The 19,986-nt window shown below is 45.4% G+C and overlaps 1 protein-coding gene across 4 annotated transcripts in view; it reads right to left on the bottom strand.

The window, feature by feature from the left end:
• LOC108935899 (SRSF protein kinase 2-like) overlaps positions 1-19,168 on the bottom strand; it is a 29,122-nt gene extending 9,954 nt beyond the window's left edge. For 2 of the 4 annotated variants that reach the window (XM_029252013.1, XM_029252014.1), the window contains exons 1-7: positions 19,089-19,168; positions 18,828-18,894; positions 3,649-3,788; positions 2,750-2,858; positions 1,716-1,803; positions 708-795; positions 465-571 (exon numbers count right to left, since the gene is read on the bottom strand). In XM_029252013.1, the coding sequence (XP_029107846.1) occupies positions 465-571; positions 708-795; positions 1,716-1,803; positions 2,750-2,858; positions 3,649-3,788; positions 18,828-18,894; positions 19,089-19,104 (615 nt within the window). In that variant the 5' untranslated portion in view covers positions 19,105-19,168. Of the gene's footprint in view, positions 1-464; positions 572-707; positions 796-1,715; positions 1,804-2,749; positions 2,859-3,648; positions 3,789-11,394; positions 11,592-18,827; positions 18,895-19,088 lie in introns of those variants that run through there. The other 2 variants (XM_029252015.1, XM_029252016.1) reach the window with 1 other exon arrangement.
• Positions 19,169-19,986: the final 818 nt, after the last annotated feature.

Genomic DNA, 19,986 nt, shown 5'->3' with positions numbered 1-19,986 from the left:
AAGTTTTAAATTGGCAGGTTTTTTTCTGCTTTTGAATTTCAGCCTCTTTAAACTTGTTTGTGTATATTTTTCATAGAAATTTGTCCTAGTGAGGCATTTCGCATTAGTACAATGTGTTTCATTATGTAAATAACATGCTCATATGTACAAATTCTCGCAATATGAATATTTGTTGTGCAAGGGAAAATGTGCTATATTTTAATTTTCAAGAAAGTAAAGTAAATTAACATTAATTAACAATTACAATTCTTACAGTTACAATAAATGAATTGCAACTTTAAATAATCTTAACACAATATTTGTACCCTAGGTTGTTGTACCTGTTACATAATGCCTATCTCTTAACACCGAGTTTGTAAACAATTTATCTGAGAAATAATACTCTTAGTGTGGTGTTTGTACACAAAGGACTGTCCACGTGAGGAAATAATCCTAATGCAATGTTTGCGAACATGTTCACCTACCTGTCGGATAATACTTTTCACACACGGCAGCGGCAGGCCCTGGTAGTTGGACTTGATAATCCACTTGAGCAGGTGGTGGCCCAGAACCTCAAACACCATGCACACATCTTAAAGAAGAAGTCAAGGGTCATAGGCACAAAATCACTCTTTTAAGAACAACTGACCAGGAACACTGACAAACACAGAAATACACAGAACATATACACAAACACTGACAGATTCGTATTTCTGGAAGGAGGATACGGGTCCCATTAACTCCTGAGATCTTGAAATCGTCTATTAGTTGGACCACCATGTCCTTGTTGCGGTCACTAGGGTCACTCTCCCGTACCTGACACAACATAAAATAATGTGTGATGATGAAGACAAAAGCAATAACAAACAGACTGTCAAGAAAGGAAACAGACAGGCCTATAAGTAGAGACACAGGAAAGGAGACAAATGGGTATACCTGGAATCATGGAGAGGAACAGACACATGGAGAAGAACAGAAATGGGTAAAAACAGACAAAGGTATGCACTGACACATGGAGAACAGATGGAAAACAGACACAGGTAAACAGTGAAGAAGAACAGACATGGGTAAGCACTGACACATGGAGAACAGATATGGTAAGCACTGACATATGGAGAACAGATGGAGAACAGACACAGGTAAACAGTGAAGAAGAACAGACATGGGTAAGCACTGACACATGGAGAACAGATATAAGCACTGACACATGAAGAACAGACACAGGTAAGCACTGACATATGGAGAACAGACACAGGTAAGCACTGACACCTGGAGAAGAACAGACACAGGCATGCACCGACACATGAAGAATAGATGGAGAACAGACACAGGTAAACAGTGAAGAAGAACAGACATGGGTAAGCACTGACACATGGAGAACAGATATAAGCACTGACATATGGAGAACAGACACAGGTAAACGCTGACACCTGGAGAAGAACAAACACAGGCACACACTGACACATGAAGAACAGACAAAAGTAAGCACTGGCATGGAGAACAGACACAGGCAAGCACTGACATATGGAGAATAGACACAGGCAAGCACTGACATATGGAGAACAGACACAGGTAAGCACTGACACCTGGAGAAGAACAGACACAGGCATGCACTAACACATGAAGAATAGATGGAGAACAGACACAGGTAAACAGTGAAGAAGAACAGACAAAGGTAAGCTCCGACACATGGAGAGGAGAAGAGCACTGACACACAGACACAAGTAAACACTGACACATCGCAAGAGCTTGATCTCGTCCAGCGCCGTCTCTGTGTAGTGCTGAGCGCTCTTCACCACCTTCAAGGCCACAAAACGCCTCCCCCTGAGCAAACACACACACACACACACACACTTGTATTATACTGTTAACAAGAACACACACACAGGTTTGCTTTTTATATTCTGTTGGGGAGTTCACTTTTATTAAAATTCTGGCTGAATTTTCAAAAATGGATGTACACACACAGACACACACTCATTCTGCGAATCTTGGTCACATCTCAGCTAAGCTCCATTCTGAAAAAGAGTGCTCTGAGGTCCAGCCATTCAAGATATTTGGATACTCATGTATGTCCCCATTTTAAAAACCTTATACTAATTTCAGCTTGAAAAGAGTAAAAACTAATCTGCTTCGACTCTCATAAATGGATCAGTGCACATTTTATTTGTCTTTGGATTTCTCCCCTAGAGGCTTCTAGCATTTTGATGGAACTGTGATAGAACGGGGAGTCACAATAATTGAACTTCAAAACTCAAGCCACATTGAAAAAGGAACGTCTACGAAGAAACTAGCAAAACAGCGCAGCAGAAAAAGTTATTACTTTGCGCATCTGTCACTTGTAACTGCGCACTTAAATTATGTGTTTGGGTCCTCATTAGCAGCATGTGCCTCAGTTGACATATCCCAGCCCTGTGCTCATATGAGGGACAGCAGGGGGCGCTGTGGTTAGTGCCACTACTAGGGTTCCAGTAAAGGATATGGAGAAAAGTTTTTAAAATTTTTATTCAGACACACGCATGTTCAAAAATAAGAATATCTCTAAAATTCCTTTAAACAGAACACTTTTAACAAACATCACGTTTCATGCCGAGTAAGTTACCAGTGTGAACGACAACATGACGCATCCTTAGCGCGTAGAAGTGTCATACTTGAGTGACCATTAAAAATCATTGGATTATGGAGAAATTTGGCTCATATCTATTTCATACCAAAAGGAATAACGCGAAGGGATGAGGCATGTTGTGTGTACAGCTGGCGTAGCACTTACTGGATGTCCCAGCAGAGCCACACGGTAGAGAAGTGGCCCCAGCCCAGCTTGCGGATCACATGGTAGCGCCCGTTGAACAGGTCCCCGATCTTAACCGGGTGGTAACCCCCTGTGAGAAGAAATACAATACAGCTTTTGGTTCCAAACCCATAACAGTCTAGAATTTTTCGTTTTGACATCATCCCAAGTTGAAATGAAAACCGTTTATTTCTTACAGAAACAACAGTTCAGTCTATCCACAGTGAGCAGGGGGAAGGCAGGCTCCACAGAAGGGTACAATTTACCTATGTGTGGCCACACATCGGAATGACCGGAAAGTCCAGTGAATCACAATATTATTTGTTTTTCAGAATTAAAAAATTTCAAAGCGCAACACAATTAAAAAAAAAAAAAAAAAAAAAAAAAAAAAATCACTGCTCACATTTTTAAAGCGATTTACTTGCAAAAACCTTTTAATACCATAAAAATGTTATTAAAATTGCAGATTTGATAAGGAAACATCAGAAACACTACGCAGTGCAGTTGAAGGGACACTGGACACACAGATGTCCATTTTATTGTCCTATTTATTCCCTAATATGCTAAGTTTTGTTAGCACCCCAACAGACCCTTACTTATAATAACATAACCACAACGTCAAAATGATTTTAAAAAATGACACACTGGAATGAGTGGTCAACCTCATGGCCAGATCACCCCCCCCCCCCATGAAGTCCGACAGGCAACAGAAATCCTTGCAGTAACACATCACTCACACATCCTGCTGTTCGGTACACTGCTCTTGGAGAGAGAAAGCAGGCAGATGGCAAGGGGTGGGATGGGGGGGTGCTGTGAGGGGGATGCTGGTTCTACCGTTTACTGTACACTCCTTGTGCTGTGTCCCAGCACTTTGCCCAGACCTTTGCAGTAGTCAGCAGGATCCTCCTGCTCTTCATCATCAGAGCCCAGAATCTCCTCCTCTGGTTCTGGGGGGGCAGCGGGCTCTGGGGGGGGTGGTGGGGGAGGGGCCGCCGCCGGGACCTTTGGCTGGGTGTCGGGCCTGAGGAGAGAGGGAGAAGGAGAAGCTGCATTTCCACTGCATTTCTGTATATGAATACACTAGCAGGGTACTACTGCAGAAGACACAGCTGTACAGAGGACCCCCCATCGTGTTCACCAGCACATCTCCAATCACTGCCGTGCACTTTATCTCACACTGAGACCACCAACCGCTGCTGGTAATCTGGATATCAGCATCATGGGATGTTTGGCACAGCATCACGACTCTTCATCTCATTTATAGATGGCCTGTTTAGAAGCACACACACGCAGAGAGGAACACCCTCAGATACACAGCAGCCAAAAGCCTCCCGGTACATCGCCATGGAAACTAATTCCGGCTGAGGCGAGGAAGCAAAATGTTAATAAAAGACACACTCGCTTAGGGCTGAGAATGCATAGATCGTGTTCAAATGTAAGCGCACGCAAGCATGTATGGTTGTCGCCAAGGAAGACGCCACCCAAATGAGACCTGGTGTCTCATACTGAATGCACAATGACCACATGACACTACAAGAAAAGCTGTTTTGCACATTGGCCTTTCTGGAACAAAGACCACACAGACAGCTGTCTTCACTGCATGTGCGTGCGTGTGTGTGTGTGTGTGTGTGTGAGTGTGTGTGTGTGTGTTTTCCTGGCCTGGAGTGTTAGTCTGCATCACTGGCAGCGGAGAAAGAGGAACTAAGTGTTAGCTCAGTAAGGAATAAAAGGTTGTTTATCAAACACTAAAGAATGAGCTCAAAGAGCAACCGCTAGAACTCTTCCTCTATTTTCCGCACTTTAAATCCACACCTGAACCAAACACCCACCCAGAGGCCATACAACTGCTTTTTTTCCGTTTTCTTTCCAGCACAAATTCACTTAAATTTCGGAACTGATTCACCGTTTATAGGCTGTTAGGAGGCACATGTGGGCGTTTTATGACGCGCTGGTTATGGAATAATTTCCTTCTGCACAAGCGTCAACGTCATTCCCAGTCGAGTAGCACTGGTCGTGAATAAACGGGGACAGAAACCCTAAGAAGGGGTTGCACAAATGCGCACGCCTTGCGGGTTCTGTGAGAAAACTCATCTCATTCATCTGATCAGCCTAAAGTAAGAATGAGCTCCGTAGTTTTGGGATCAGCTATTTGGAGACTATGAGCAGGCATCCCACAGTGAAGAAGACCGGCCTGCATAGCACCGAGTACAGTACCGTGATTTGCACATTCAAAGCCACAGCCAGCCAGCTTCCTTTTTCAGAGGAGTTCACGTTTCTATCCCCAAGAAGGGTAGGGGAAGTCATGGACAGCCAGGTTTGATACGGAACTGATGGGGAGACAGACATTTTCTCCATTGTAGTTATAGACGTGAATGGTAAATGGTTACCCTGTGATGCAAGGAAAAGGCTGGACTCAGATGGTGGATGGTGCCTTCACAGATCTTCCACAAAGACAAATTCAAGAAATAACACAAATACAAGAAAATGGCTCAAGGGTCAAATTCCAGTGAAGTTAGCAAACAGAAGAAAGACCATCAGTCCCGCAAAATGTCTCTTTACTGGGGACAGGGTGGATGCTCTCTAGGATTAATTGTCACACTCCATGCAAACCTTATGATGCTGTGTTCACTACCATCAAACAGGAGGTTGAGAGAGATCAACCACACCTGCTGTCCAGCACACAACTGCGAGAACTCCTCCCTCCTCCACCTATCTATCCTCCTGTTAACAAGATTTAAGGTAGGAAGAGGATAATGGACAATGCAAGGACCATCATACTAAGAAATGATGCAGTAAAAAATTCAAGAGATCAAGCAAATCAAACAATTTCAAGTTAAGGGGAAGAACAAGACCGCCACTCTACTGAGGTCTTTCCAAATACCCCTCGGTCAATGCTTCAGGGGCAGTGTACTGACTGTATGGTATTCTACCTGGCAGTCTAGGCAAATCTTTGTTGCTGCTTTGCCTGCTGTTGTCTGAGGCCCCACTACATACCTCCCATGTTTCGTCAACACAAGGAAAAAATATTGCAATCGTATTGTAAATTGTTTCATTTAGATGCACTTTGTAATACCTCTTAACACGCAGATCCTCCGATCCGTCTCATCCTTGTTGACGCTGTGTGTATTTACATCCCTGCCAGCAAGGGGTGTTACAGCTGATGATGCAAGAGCTGGATCTGTGTTGAAGTTTGAGGACCAGGCAGGAGGAAGAGGAATGGCGGCTTCATGAATGATCTTACAGACAGTGCGTATCAATGAATTGCATCATGTATGTATCATAGGACAGGTCTCGGTGACATCCACAAAGCATCAGGGCGCATGAACAGTGACGGCTCAGCACTGGTCAGATCCCAGTGTGACGGATATGACTGAGTGCCAGGTACCAGTGTATGCCAGGGCTCAAATCTGATCAATTTTTTCACAGAGAGGGGGACTGGAACTACAGAAAATCTGAAGTTAATATGCCACATATGACTCATGCGTGACGCACAAAAGGTGAAGGCAAAAGCGTGGTGATGCAGAAGAGGGCTGGAGAGCTGCTGGGGAGGGGAGTGAATGATTTTGTGTGTATGTGAGGGGGACTTTGTTCAGAATGGGGAGACACAATGACACACTGGTCCCTCCCTCACTAAACTGGCACACTACCCTTACATACATTGTGAAAATGTGTTTATTAGTCATGTTATTGATATATCTACTGATTTATTTTTAAAGGAATTCTATCATTTTTAATTTTAAGAACTGAAATTCTATGGGAATTTTAATATTCTCTTCTATAACAGTGACTAGGCTGGACAGCAGGACATGATTTTAAACTATGAGCCTAACAGTTTAAAATAAAAATATGTACCTACTACTTCTTTCACCTTCACATGTTCACCACACCTTTTCTCCATCTCTCATTTATAATTCCCATGTTCCATACATCTCTCTACACAGAGGAACTTCTCTCCATTCTGTCTCTCTCCACCACATCTTTCTCCTTCACCGCTCTCCTCCGCCGCACTCCCACACACACTGAGACACATTCACCAAATGGCTTGCCTTTCCATGCATGCTAAAATTGGTATCTCCCCACTGTGGCAGACAACACGTCAGCACCGCGGTGGAAGCAGTGTGCCCACGGTCTGCCCAGGATATGTGCGAGATCTGACTATGGTCCACCAGCAGGCTGGTGGTAGTGGGTGACCTGTGCTATGTTTTCCAGCTAAATTCATCCTCAGTTATTTGGTCTCCTGATAATTGTTTTTTTCATTTATCTGGTCTAGGATTATTAATACTATTTGTCATTAATCGGTCCAAATTTTCATTCATCCGGTCTGCCGCAACTGGCCCAGACATGTGGTGTTCAGTCCAGTGTGAAAAACTGAGGCTGCATTTCACTGCGCGAGAGACACTGGGAGATGCAGTGAATTGTGGGAAAAGTGTACCCACGCCATCAGATGCATTGAGGAGCTCCGTGGCCTCACTTGCAGCCTCTGTTTTGCAGCATGGCTTTAATTTTCTTAAATGTGACATTTAGTGATCACCTTCCTCAAAGCCAGTTCACACACACTCAGACTTGATAAAGTAAAATTACCGTGATTCTTTAGATATATACTATATTTGGTATATAATTATCTTATTAATTATTACAGTTAAAATTCTGTAGAGGGTCCCTACCATCAAAATGGGTGGCGCAGCGGTTGGAACTGCCAACAAGACCCAGTTTCGAATCCCACCTCCCACGATCAAGACACTTCTCTTCAACTGATACAGTAAAAGTACCCAGGTGTGTAAATTGGTGAATCATTGTACACAAGCGACATTATGAGTCTCTTTGGGAAACCATCAGCTAAATAAATAGAAGTAAGTGCCCCTATCTTTCATATGCATTGCAAAATAAATCACATTTCCACCAATCACACGCTGCCAGATTGCCTAAAAGGCTGCCACCTACCTGCATCAAAGCTCTCAACTCCTGACAGGCACGCTCAGAGAACAGAGAACAAAAATACATTATTCACACGATGAGCGGGCGTGTTCACGAAAAGGTAAAACTACCGTTCTCCTCCTGTAATTTGCACTATAGACCAACAGTTTGATCGCTTCACAGATCACCCATGTTGAGCTTTTAAATAATTACCATTATTTCTAGTGGGACCAAAGTAATGCACAAATTATTTCCATTCATTAATCATGTTAATTGCTCAGAAGATGTTCCCAGCTGAATTCCCAATTGTGATTCCCCTCTTACGAAATCTGAGCAGTTATTGAAGACTCTTATCAAGTACGCAAAGCAAACATAAAAGCTCCTGCAACACTCCTGCAACGTCGCTGCAACCATTCACATCCATATCATATATATCTTTTCTCTCATTTTGCAAACAGGGTGCAAGGAAGCAGAAAATGCGACATCAGAACTCCTCAGTGTCTGAAAAGCAGCAAACGGTAAAACTGGCCGCACTGGTTAACTGCAACGGTTTAACCAGCTCTAAGACCAGCTGGCAGGAACTATATAAATTCAACCAGTGTTGACTGAAGGCTGCTGATTCACTCCATGCAGCAAATCAATGTGTGCATTTTCATAATCTTTCTTTTATATGGACATCGCTTGGAGGAAAATTATTTGGAACTTGCGCTTGTATTAATGAAACGCATTTGTATTTTGAAAACCAATAGCAAGGAACAGGAAATGGTACAGAAGAACTTATGGATTTGTTTTAGACATGGGTTTCCATATCAAACCCAAAAATTCATCAGACAGGAGGTTCTGCCCGCTGCTATTTAGGCTCAAGTCAGCATCCTTCACCTTGGTACCACCTGCTGCCCCAGGAGGTAGTGATATAGGACTAATCCACCCCGTCATCACTGGGCATCTTCTGCCTGACTCTTTCCACATAACCCCCCCCGCCTCCCTGCTTCCACTTCTGGTGCTGACATTTCCATCTTCTGTCCACAGGAAGTGCAAGTCCAAGTGTGGGGCTTCAAAGTCACTCTCGGCAGAATGAGAACAAGTGCCCTACAGCACACTTATAGGATGTAGGTTACAGTGTGATAACCCAAATCGGGAGGAACACTGGGACTAGAAGCAGGCCAACAAGGGGATGGAGGGGGTGTGGGGCTGAGATCCATGTGTCCTCAATTCTCCTTCCCTCCGGTGCTCTCCATACATCACCGTGAGCTGCCGGAAAACGAGGGTCCTTCGTAAAGCCGGCTGGTGGGAGCGGGCATTTTTGGAGCAAAATGGAGCATGAAACATGACCGCGAATGAAAAATATACAAATATCAAAAACACAATTGAAGTTCAATACAAAACACTCAAGCCCCCCTTTATACTCAATATACTGGTATAAAGCCATATAAAAAGTCCTCCTGCTCCTGTAGACCATTCCTTGGGAAACGTGCGTTCATAAATCTGTAGAGTCTACGACTCACGTCGATTTGTGCTCTTCTGCACCCTCAGACATCATCGGCGAGTCTCTGTACACTCATACTCTGAACAGTCCGTCTCCATCCTCACACCTGGATCAGGCAATTTCGCTGAACCCGCAGACGTTGGCTAATCTATCTGTACACCCACACCTTAGCCACACACACATATACACACACCTCAGCAAGGTGCACACACCTCTCCACTATTCTTTTCAACCGCAATCGGTGTGGCCGCAGACAGATAATCGAGTCCAGCGATACACACTTGAAGTGTATCCCAGGTGTCCCATTTCTGTTTTTGTTATTGCATTGTGTAGGTCAGCATGTTTTCGCAAACAACACTGCTGATGTTGGGACATCTTATCGCACGTTTTTTCATGCCGGTGTGCCTTGTAGTGTCGTGTTACAGGTTCTGTGAGTGCGGACAGGTTATGCTGATGGTCAGCAAAAGCGGTACTGACACCCTGTCATACACCTGTCTTACACTGCGACCAGATCCAGAGCCAATCAGTGTGCTCCATTAACAATTTTTCATAGTCATAATACAGCAAAGAGTGTGTTTTGGCGGAAATAAAAATAAACAAACATTCAGGGATGGACAAGGTTGTAGAAGGACACCGGGGAACAGCAGAGCACAGCTGACCGTATAACAGGTGTTAAAGGCGGACAAATAAAGAAAGAAGTTAACCAGACGTTATAAAATACTGCAATTTACTTGAATACCCAGCAGCCCCGAGAGGTTTATTTTTCTTCCATGTCTTTGGAATTTTGTTTCCTCACCTCAATTACCAGATTGCCAACTTACACAGTAATTCATTTGCAAGTACCTTAGTGTTTTCTCCTCTGTGCTAAATATGCTGTCACTTTGTAGTAACGGGTACACAAAAAACAATTTCACCCCACCTTACGGAGGTAACTGGCTCCTGGAGAATCCTTCGTAACATAAATACTCATAAACCGAAGATGTAATTACCATTCATTTCAGTTTCCCAAAATTCACACCTATTTATGGCAAAAAAAAATCACAAAATCTCATTAATGGACACAGCTTCTTCAACAGTTATGATCAGATATCAGTCAGTTATCAGCACAACACGACATAAAGCAGCTTCCCTTTATTAAAAACTCTGCAATGACGCACGGATGTCTACCTGTGCTCATTCAGCTCTTCCGCAGCTCTTGCACACTGTATACTTAACACACACAAACAAAATATAATTACATATGATTCTCAATGTTTCCGTAATAATTCAAATGCAACAACAAAACAGAAGAGCGAAAAAAAGAAATCAATGAAATCAAGGACAACTATGCAAACGAATTCACACCCGCTGACAAGTAGACACGGTTTGGACGGTCCAAAGGGGGGCCACGATCACTGATATTATAATAGTCGAAACTAGCTAACGAGGGTGAGAACGAAACGCGGCAGGAGCCAAAGCATAACTGCGAAGAAGAGCCCATGGGGGGGTCTGGTATCATACCGCTACGCTGTCAATAGCAACACAAAATCCGAGCTGGGTCATCGTAGAAGCAAAGAAACACCTTGCAAGACAAAGCGGAGGTATTCGTGAATCTCCTGGCAAAGTCGAATCCTCCTAACTCACGTGGGTGTATCTCGGGGTCTGGCCGTACTACATGAAACGTGCACCGAATTGCTAAATATTTGTTTATTTCTGTGCTAGACAGATGGTGTCGGTTGCAACGCTATTTCCTCCTGGACCATCATCTGCTGCTGTTATCTCGCACCCTGGAAAGCACTGCTCCCGCTTATATAACTTATCCCTCTAAGTCACCTTGGAGAAGAGAGCCAAACAAACAAACGACAAGACGGACGGACCCTAAACAACAAGAGACTCAAGGTTTTCTAAGCAGACAGACAGGCTACTGAGACTAGAGACCCTCAGACGGACTACAAGGTAAACAGAGAACGATCCTGACTTCCAGACAGAGGGGAACGGTGTAACAGGTACACGGACAGCCTGGCAGACAGACAGGCTGATTGGCTCGAGGAGGGAGAGACGGGGGGTCCAGCACGATCACAGACAGAAAGACAGACAGGTTAACCGGTAGAAAACAGAACAGGGGCCACAGGTTTACAGGACGCGAGACAGATGCAAAAACGGCCTTAGGAAAGAGGGCGATCTGACGGCTGTGGGGACAGTGAGACAGGTGGACTCGCAGACAGACAGACAGACAGACAGGTATTACCTTTCAGTGGAGGAGGATTTCTCAGAATTCACAGACATGAGCAGTGCTAGGCAGCCGCTCGCTCGTCCAAGATCGGCCGCGGCGGTTATGGACGGCGAACGGAGCGCTCTCCCCCGTGCTTCCTCGCTCTCCTCTGCACGATGTGTGTGCGCGTCGCACCGGGGGGGGCGCTTCTCCTCCTCCTGCTCCCACGCTCCCTATGCCTTTTCCTTCTTTCGGCGACGGAAAGTGCCAGGCCGGTTCAAAACCGCGAAGGCCGGACCACCGGGTCATCCGCCGTTCACTCGACTCCCGTTTCCACCTCCTCCTCCTCCTGTCCTTGGACAGCTGGAAAGCGCGCGCACGCACACACACACACACACTGCTACCCACACACTCCCCTCCTCCTCCTCCTCCTCTCTCCTGTATGCCTGCGTCTGGTCTTGTGCAGCCGTGCACGACAGCAAAGGCGTGAGCGCGCAGGACAGAACCACTCGGCGCGGTCGCTGGGGGTGGAGGGAACCAGGCGGCAGAGCGGGGAGGCGCAGCAGACGGCCGCTTGTTCTCCCCTCCCCGGGAACTGACCGTCGCACTACAACATCCCGTTGCTTAGGGCAGCGCAGAGCTGCTTCTCCTCCCTTCTCAACAGCCTCTTCTCTCTCCATCGCCCTCTCTGCACCCACTTCTTATTTTTTACCCGCTTCTGTTGCCCTGCTCCTCGCCGAGCTCCCCCACTCTCTCACCAAATTAATCCACTTAATTTAATGGGGGCGGCAGGTGGCGCCGTGGTTAGAGCTGCAACCTCCACTCCAAGGACTCGCATTCAAATCCCACCACCAAGGAGCTTGCCCTAAAATGTAAAAATCAAAATGACCCTGTTCTATAAATGTGGAAAAGTAGGTTAACACTGTAAGTTCCTTTGTAGAACAGCTAAATTATTATTATTGTTGTTGTTGTGCGTTTGGCCTTGACTACTGTGACCCCGCTCAGGACAAGCAGTTCAATAATAATAATAATAATAATGATAATAATAATAATAATAATAATAATATACTCTCACCTCTCTGTTGCTTGTCTGGAAGTGTGCTCACCTCACCCCCTCTTCTCTTTTCAAACAGATGGTGCGGTTCTACATGAGTGAGCTGTGGGGGATGTCGCCGGAGGGCCCCAGCCTTACGGGGGGGTGCGCTGCGTTTCCGCGCCTCCCAGCGTTGACCTCAATACATTCCTGCTTTGCCGTCACCCTGGGAGCGACCTGAGGCTACGAGCCCACAGCAGCGTGACCCCGAACGAGCGCTCTTACACGGCCGTCGCACACGGTGCAGCGGCGCAAGAACATCGCCCGACGCAGGATCCGAGCGACCGAAAGCGCAAGGGTGCCGGTATTTGTGGCCACCCCTGTATGAACAGTTCACACACGGTAATCTGTTTTTACCTATGTCTGGTCCAAAATCAGTAATGTCCTACAATAAAACTGCATCATCTCAGTAGTGAGCAGTGGATGTGCTCTGATTGCTGAGTGGTTAGTGATCGTGGGACAGCACAACACTCCAGGATGCCCACGGAGACAGATCTGTGCGGACACCCCAGAGCTCCAGAGCCACGGAGCGCAGAAGAGACTCACGAGCCAACGTCTTGGTCTCTCTGCCAGGACCGATCACCCCCCCCATCTCTACGTCTTAACCCATCCTGATTCCATGCTTCACACACATCCACGTGACTCCTTCAGGCTCAGACCAGCATTATTTAATACCATTTAAAGGCAATGGTCCAAAAAAAAAGAGGCACCGTACACAGGGACGGCTCTCGGTCCAGTTCACAGACGGGCTGGTGGACAGCGAAGACACGCAGGGACAGGTCATACACCTGGCTGCACCTCCAGCACGTTTCGACTGCAAACTTCGCAAAAGATCAGGGTGGAATGCTTATGTGCGACTAGTGGGAGACAGAGCTGACGCTGTGCCATCTTCCACACTCCCAGTCCTTCTCTCTGCCTCCTCAGCAGCCACGAGGCACCTGAAGAAGTAGGGCGGTTAAAGATAGCCCATGCTGCCTCCTAAAATATCTGCTAGTGATGATGGAGCGTGGTATGCAGAAAGCCCACCGCGAGCAGGACGCCATGGGTAGAGAACAGTGCCGAGGGGAAGGCCGTTCTTCCTGACCAGGGTGCACTGTACGTGTGTGTGTTTCTGTACCTGTACATGTATGGTTTTACGCATGTGTTGACAATGTGTGTGAGAGTGTGTGTTTTTCTGTGTGTGTCCATATTTGTATACACTTAAGCACATGACTGTACAGTCCAAGTGCATCAGAATACGCTTTAAAAATACAGTATATACTCCTGAATGTTCAAAACAGGACTAACATTTTTTTAGTATGAATTTGAATTATTTCAAACACAAATTGTTAAATCACTTTATTTCGGTGATTCAAGTGATTTACTTGCATAACACTTAATTACATAAAAATGTTTTCATATAAATGGAGATTTGGTAAGGAAGTGTCATAAACAGCATGGCATAATGATTAGTAATTTTTCACTTGAGCTGCAGTACAGTACAGTGTTCATTAGCTGTGTTATACAAACGTCTACTTTATTCTCTTATTTTATCATAGTACATGAGGGAGGGTGGTACCGCCGTGGTTAGAGCTGCTGCCTCTGGACTCGAAAGGTCACAGGTTTGAATCTCACCTCTAGCTGTAGTGCCCCTGAGTAAGGTACTTTCCCCAAAAAAATTACCCAGCTGTAAATAACTGGGTAATTAACTGTAGGTAACTTACTATTGTAAGTTGCTTTACATAAAAGCATCTGCTGAATGAAATAAATTGATAAAACATTTCATGTCAATATAAAAAATTTCTATGATCTGTCTTATGTCAGAACATTCTAGAGGCACTCTGTATATATGGCCATCGAGAGTCTCCATCAACCACAATCATGGCTTTTTGTTTCTTTCACAAAATATCAATATTTCCTTTTCTTGCTCATTAAATTAAACCCTAAATTCCTCATTCTACCATCCTCATCGTGTTTAACAGTGTTCCTTGAGATGCATGTGGAATGGTGCTCTACAATGTCATCACACAGCCGCCCAAATGGGTCAGCATCACACATACTGTACCATCACTGAAGACTACACTGCTCCCGTTCCACAGCTCAGGATACAATTTAGCACTGCCCTCTAAAGCCAAACAATAGAATTTCATCATCTCCATAATGAAGACTTATAAACTATGGCAGGACTTCATGTATGAACTGTGTAAGTAGTTTGTGTTCTAGCTGGGCTCTTTATTAAACGGTGATAACTGACTGATGATCTGCTGGATTCAAGAAGTTACCCGAGAGACATACTGGAAGGGGAGCAGAGCAAAGTGTAATGAGAAAAAAAAAAAAAACAGGGCAAAAGAGCAGCGTACCATGTCTACCACCAGTTTTGGGTACAGGAGACTCTACGTTAGCAGCGTGCAGAAGAGAAAAGGTCAGCACCACCAGCAGAGCTGCATGATGTGGTGTGAAGGACAGTGGTTCCTAAACCCACGGTCATGACCCAAATGAGGGGCTCAAGAGGGTTCCCGGGGGTCATGGGAAGGCCTCGGAAAAAGAAACACGCTCATCCCCGCTTATTCCGTCTCCCAATACATACATTTGGTTTTCCACTTATCCAGTGCACAATTATTAATACCGCTTTCTGTTAAGCAGTGGGAATATTCATATATCTGGCCTGTGACATTCAGACCAGCGAGATAAACTGAGGACATACCAAGCAGCTGTATGAGAGAGACTGTGAGACACAGTGCATTGTGGGAACTGTGTACCCACACTCTCGGTTGCATTGTGGCAGTCTACGGTCTCACCTGCGTGTTCATATGTTTGTGTTTGTGTCCTCTGTTTCGCGACATTGGGCTTTAATTTTCTAACTATGCATTTATTTAAATGTTAAGCCAGTCCACATAAAAGATAACCGTAAATTGTCAGAACACACACACACATTGTCAGAACCGCTTGTCCCATACGGGGTCACGGGGAACCGGAGCCTACCCAGTAACACAGGGCGTAAGGCCGGAGGGGGAGGGGACACACCCAGGACGGGACACCAGTCCATCGCAAGGCACCCCAAGCGGGACTTGAACCCCAGACCCACTGGACAGCAGGACCGTGGTCCAACCCACTACGCCACCGCACCCCCTAACCATAAATTAATTTATAAAATCATTATTTTCAATCATTTATTTTGAATATAACGGAGGGCGCGGTGGCGCAGTGGCGCAGTGGGTTGGACCGGGTCCTGCTCTCTGGTGGGTCTGGGGTTCAAATCCCACTTGGGGTGCCTTGTGACAGACTGGCGTCCCGTCCTGGGTGTGTCCCCTCCCCCTCCGGCCTTACGCCCTGTGTTACTGGGTTAGCCTCCAGTTCCCCGCGACCCTGTATGGGACAAGCAGTTCAGAAAATGTGTGTGTGTGTGTATTTTGAATATAATATTGTTTAACATTATTTTGTTTTAATGTGTTATTTAACCAGGGGGTGCGGTGGCGCAGTGGGTTGGACCACAGTCCTGCTCTCCGGTGGGTCTGGGGTTCGAGTCCCGCTTGGGGTGCCTTGCGACGGACTGGCGTCCCGTCCTGGGTGTGTCCCCTCCCCCTCCAGCCTTACGCCCTGTGTCACCGGGTAGGCTCCGGTTCCCCGTGACCCCGTATGGGACAAGCGGTTCTGAAAATGTGTGTGTGTGTGTGTGTGTGTGTGTTATTTAACCAATTCATTACGATACTAAACATTATTTAGAGTGACTTTGGGGTGTAACTAGAATGGGTTTGGATGAATTGGAATTTTTCATTTTTATTTCATCTTCCGTCTGTTTTCAGAGACAAATTAGTAGCAGAAAATGGGAAAAGTGCATTATAGCATTATTAGAAGATCAGTTCATTGACATATTATAAAGCATTATTGATTATTATAAGTATTACTGAAATAGTAAATAAGGTAGAATGTTTCATAATAATTATATTATTTCATATATGATAATAGAGCATCCATTTATGCTTGATGTAATAATGTTTGAGTTCATTCATGTCTATTACTCCTGTCTGTTGTTAAGCAGCACTCTTATGTGAATGCAAAATTATAAGACATTGTAATTTTAGCATATGAGCTTTATTGTGAAATGCGGTTTTTATTCATTAAATATTTTAAATTAAAATAAAAATCTTTTATTTTTATGCATTTATGACACAACATATCAAAACTATTGGTCATTGACGGTACATGTGCCAGCATGTAGGGTCACCAGGCCAGGACAAAGCTGAATTTAGAGTTACAACCAAAAGCATTTTATTAACTAGGTGGGTATAGGTGGTGGAACAGCAAGGGAGGCAGATTCCATCATGGTACCTGCTGGACAAGGACAGTCGGATCACTTTGACACAGGACACACTCAGTGTGCTCTCACCACAAGCAAGTTTTTCTGGAAGTAAATAAATAAAAATTCTTCCACTCATATTTTTTCTTCACATTTAGATTGTATTCACTGAGCTCATTAGGTGCTCTGTTTTAATTAAATTGCGCTTCATGTCTCAGTGCCACATGCTGCACAGCCCAGAGAGAAGCCTGCAGCCTCTAGAAGAGTCCACATGCAAGCTACTGCCTGGACAGCCTCACATCTCAGTGTGTCTCCAAGAGTCTCCTTGGGGAAATAAGCAGCGTGTGTGTGTTATGTATCAGAGGCACAGGGGAAACACACTGTTCCATGACTGTGGGAACGCTGCTCTATTGTCTGTACCGCCGAGTCCAGTGTAATAACAAGTAGGACAGGTCAGGTGGCATTTAGAAATAACAGAGTGCATCACTCATTTGATATTCACACACACAATGTCTACAACCGCTTGCCCCAGGCGGGGTCACGGCGAACCAGAGCCTAACCCGGCAACACAGGGCGCAAGGCCGGAGGGTGAGGGGACACACCCAGGACGGGACGCCAGTTCGTTACAATGCACCCCAAGCAGGACTCGAACCCCAGACCCACCACAGAGCGGGCCCTGGCCAAACCCGCTGCACCACCATGCCCCCTGTCCAGTTGATATTTCACTTACCAAATTCCGCATTTTAAATCACTTCTTTTCACATTATCTCTTGTGATAGATTTAACATATTTTTAGACACGATGCTCTCATTTTGACAAAGTAAGAAGCAAGTCAATGAGTTAGAAGGATTTTTCCCTGAATGAGAAACTTTCAGAAAAGCAGTGGCAGGTGGTGCTATGGTTAGAGCTGCTGTCACTGGAGTCCACGACTGCAGGTTTAAATCCCCCTCCTGCTATAGTACCCTTTGATCAAGGTGCTTACTCTGAACTGATACAGCAAAAACTGCCCAGCCAAGTGACTTAACATTGTAAATTACTTTGGAGAAAAGATTCAGATTAATGAGTAAAGTAGTGGAGTGCAGATCAGGTTACACACTGTTCCCTAGTGTGGTTTGAGGACACACCCATTCAGTGCAGAGCACTCAGCCTGTCCTTCCCACTCCATCAGTGGGGTGCGGTGCTCCTCGAAGTGATAACAATGAGACAGATAGTGGCGGGGGGGCAAAGATGTTACCAGTAGTTTTTCAAAATTAGACACCGCGTGGATTGAACACTGGGGGACACGCCCCCCTCATATCGATCGTTCCTCCGTCGAACTATTCCAGCGGCTGACAGCGAGCCGCTCCACGGGCTCCGCGGGCCCTTCTAGCACGTTCTACTGCACGACGCGAGCGCGCGCAGCATCCCCGCACCTTCGCGCGCCGGATCGTAGTATCCGAGCGCTTACTCTAATGAGCCAATAACTGTGGTTCTGCTGTGTCCGGACGAGCTGCAGGATGCAAGACACACACACACACACACGCTCGCTGACACGCACAACACGCGAATCCCGACCGCGTCATATTGCATCACTGCCGCACAGCTGCTGTCACACAGATAGGAAGTGTGAGCGCCGGTAAGCCAAGGAAACTGACCCGATCATCGCTTTTAAATATGTATACATTTTAAATCATTTCTGTAAATAATAATAATAATAATAAAATAATAATAATAATTAAAAGGAAGGGAAATGCTTGCAGGGTGACAGAACATCTTATCTGTAACATCGACGATGTTCCCAAACATTGGCAGTATTTCCTGGTAGTCGGCAGTGCGCACGCGACATACATACACAGACAGAGCATACACAGAACGTACAGAAAACACACACACACACACACACACACGCAAAGATCGCGCCACGGGGCGCGCTGAACACGCTTTCCGCGGGCCGCAGAACGTTGCCAATGGCAACCGTGGACTCCACACCGCGCTGCCTTACCGAAATGGGGGTGTGAGTAAGAGGGACCCCTGCGAGTGTCTCTGGGATATGATCGGTTCTGTGAGTGATGCTGTCATCGCAGACACACACACACCGGAACGGACCGGACTCCATGATACCTGCGATGCTGGGTCGTTCTGTCTTTCTTCCCCTTCGGCCTTCTCTTTCGGGCCTGGATGGCCATCACTACCGGGGAGATGATCGCGTTCGGCGGCAGGAGCAGCGGCAGACATGGAAAGAGCGAGAACAGGGCATCAGAGAGCGGGATCCCCGCAGCATCGCGGAGCGCCGAACGCGCACATGTCGGAAACGGTGAACGCGGCTCCCGAACGCTGCGAATACGAACAAGGTTTAAGCATATGAATGATGAGTTTAAGTACCTTTCCGCGAGCTCATGTTGTTATCCTGCTTCCCCCCTCGGCACCCGGGGCCGGCTTCTCACTCTCTCTCTCTCTCTCTCTCTCGCTCTTTCTCTCTCTCCCTCCCTCTCTCTCTCTCTCTCATTCACTCTCTCTCAATTGAATTTCAATTTAATGCGTTCCTTGACATGACAAATATTACACACTCGTATTGCCAAAAGCAATGCACGAACAATTTTAGGAACAAAAATGTTTTGAAACGAATAATCATAATAATAATAATAATAACAACAATGAAAATATTCCAAATAATCCACATACATGATAAATAGAGTAAATAGATCTAAATTAATAGATATAAAGCAGCGGATGTATGCATGTTTCAACGGGTGCGTGCAGACACGTCCCTCACCCCCCTTCTTCTTCCCTCTCTTTCTGTCTTTCTCTCGATTTTCGGCTTTAGTGTTCTTTGTTGGCATGAAAAAATGTTTACACTCGTACTGCTGGCAAGCAATGGTTAATCAACATGACCCATGCTAATTTACATTAAAATAAAGAAATACTTTTGAGAAGCACATTTTTTTTTAAATACATTTTTCTGTGTGTGTTATTCTCTCACGCTGTGTGTGTGTTTCTCTCTTCCTCTATCTGTCTACCCCTCTCCAGGTTTTTCAATTTAGTCTGCTTCATTGGCAAGAAAAAAATAATTTATACACTTGCAGAAAGTAATGGGTGAACACTTCCAATACATATTCTGTGACCAAAAAAAAATTAATTAATGAATTTTAAGAAGTACACGTATAACTAGAAATAACTATAGAACTAAAAAAGAGGTAATAATAACTAAGAACAATGACAACATGTGTGAGCGCAGTCACTTCTCTTCCCTCTTCCCATGATAGGCGTGTTGATCCACTAA

The sequence above is a fragment of the Scleropages formosus genome, chromosome 5, assembly GCF_900964775.1.
Source record: "Scleropages formosus chromosome 5, fSclFor1.1, whole genome shotgun sequence".
NCBI lineage: Eukaryota > Metazoa > Chordata > Actinopteri > Osteoglossiformes > Osteoglossidae > Scleropages > Scleropages formosus.
Note: the sequence above shows the minus strand (reverse complement) of the source record. Positions and strands in the feature narration are given on the sequence as shown.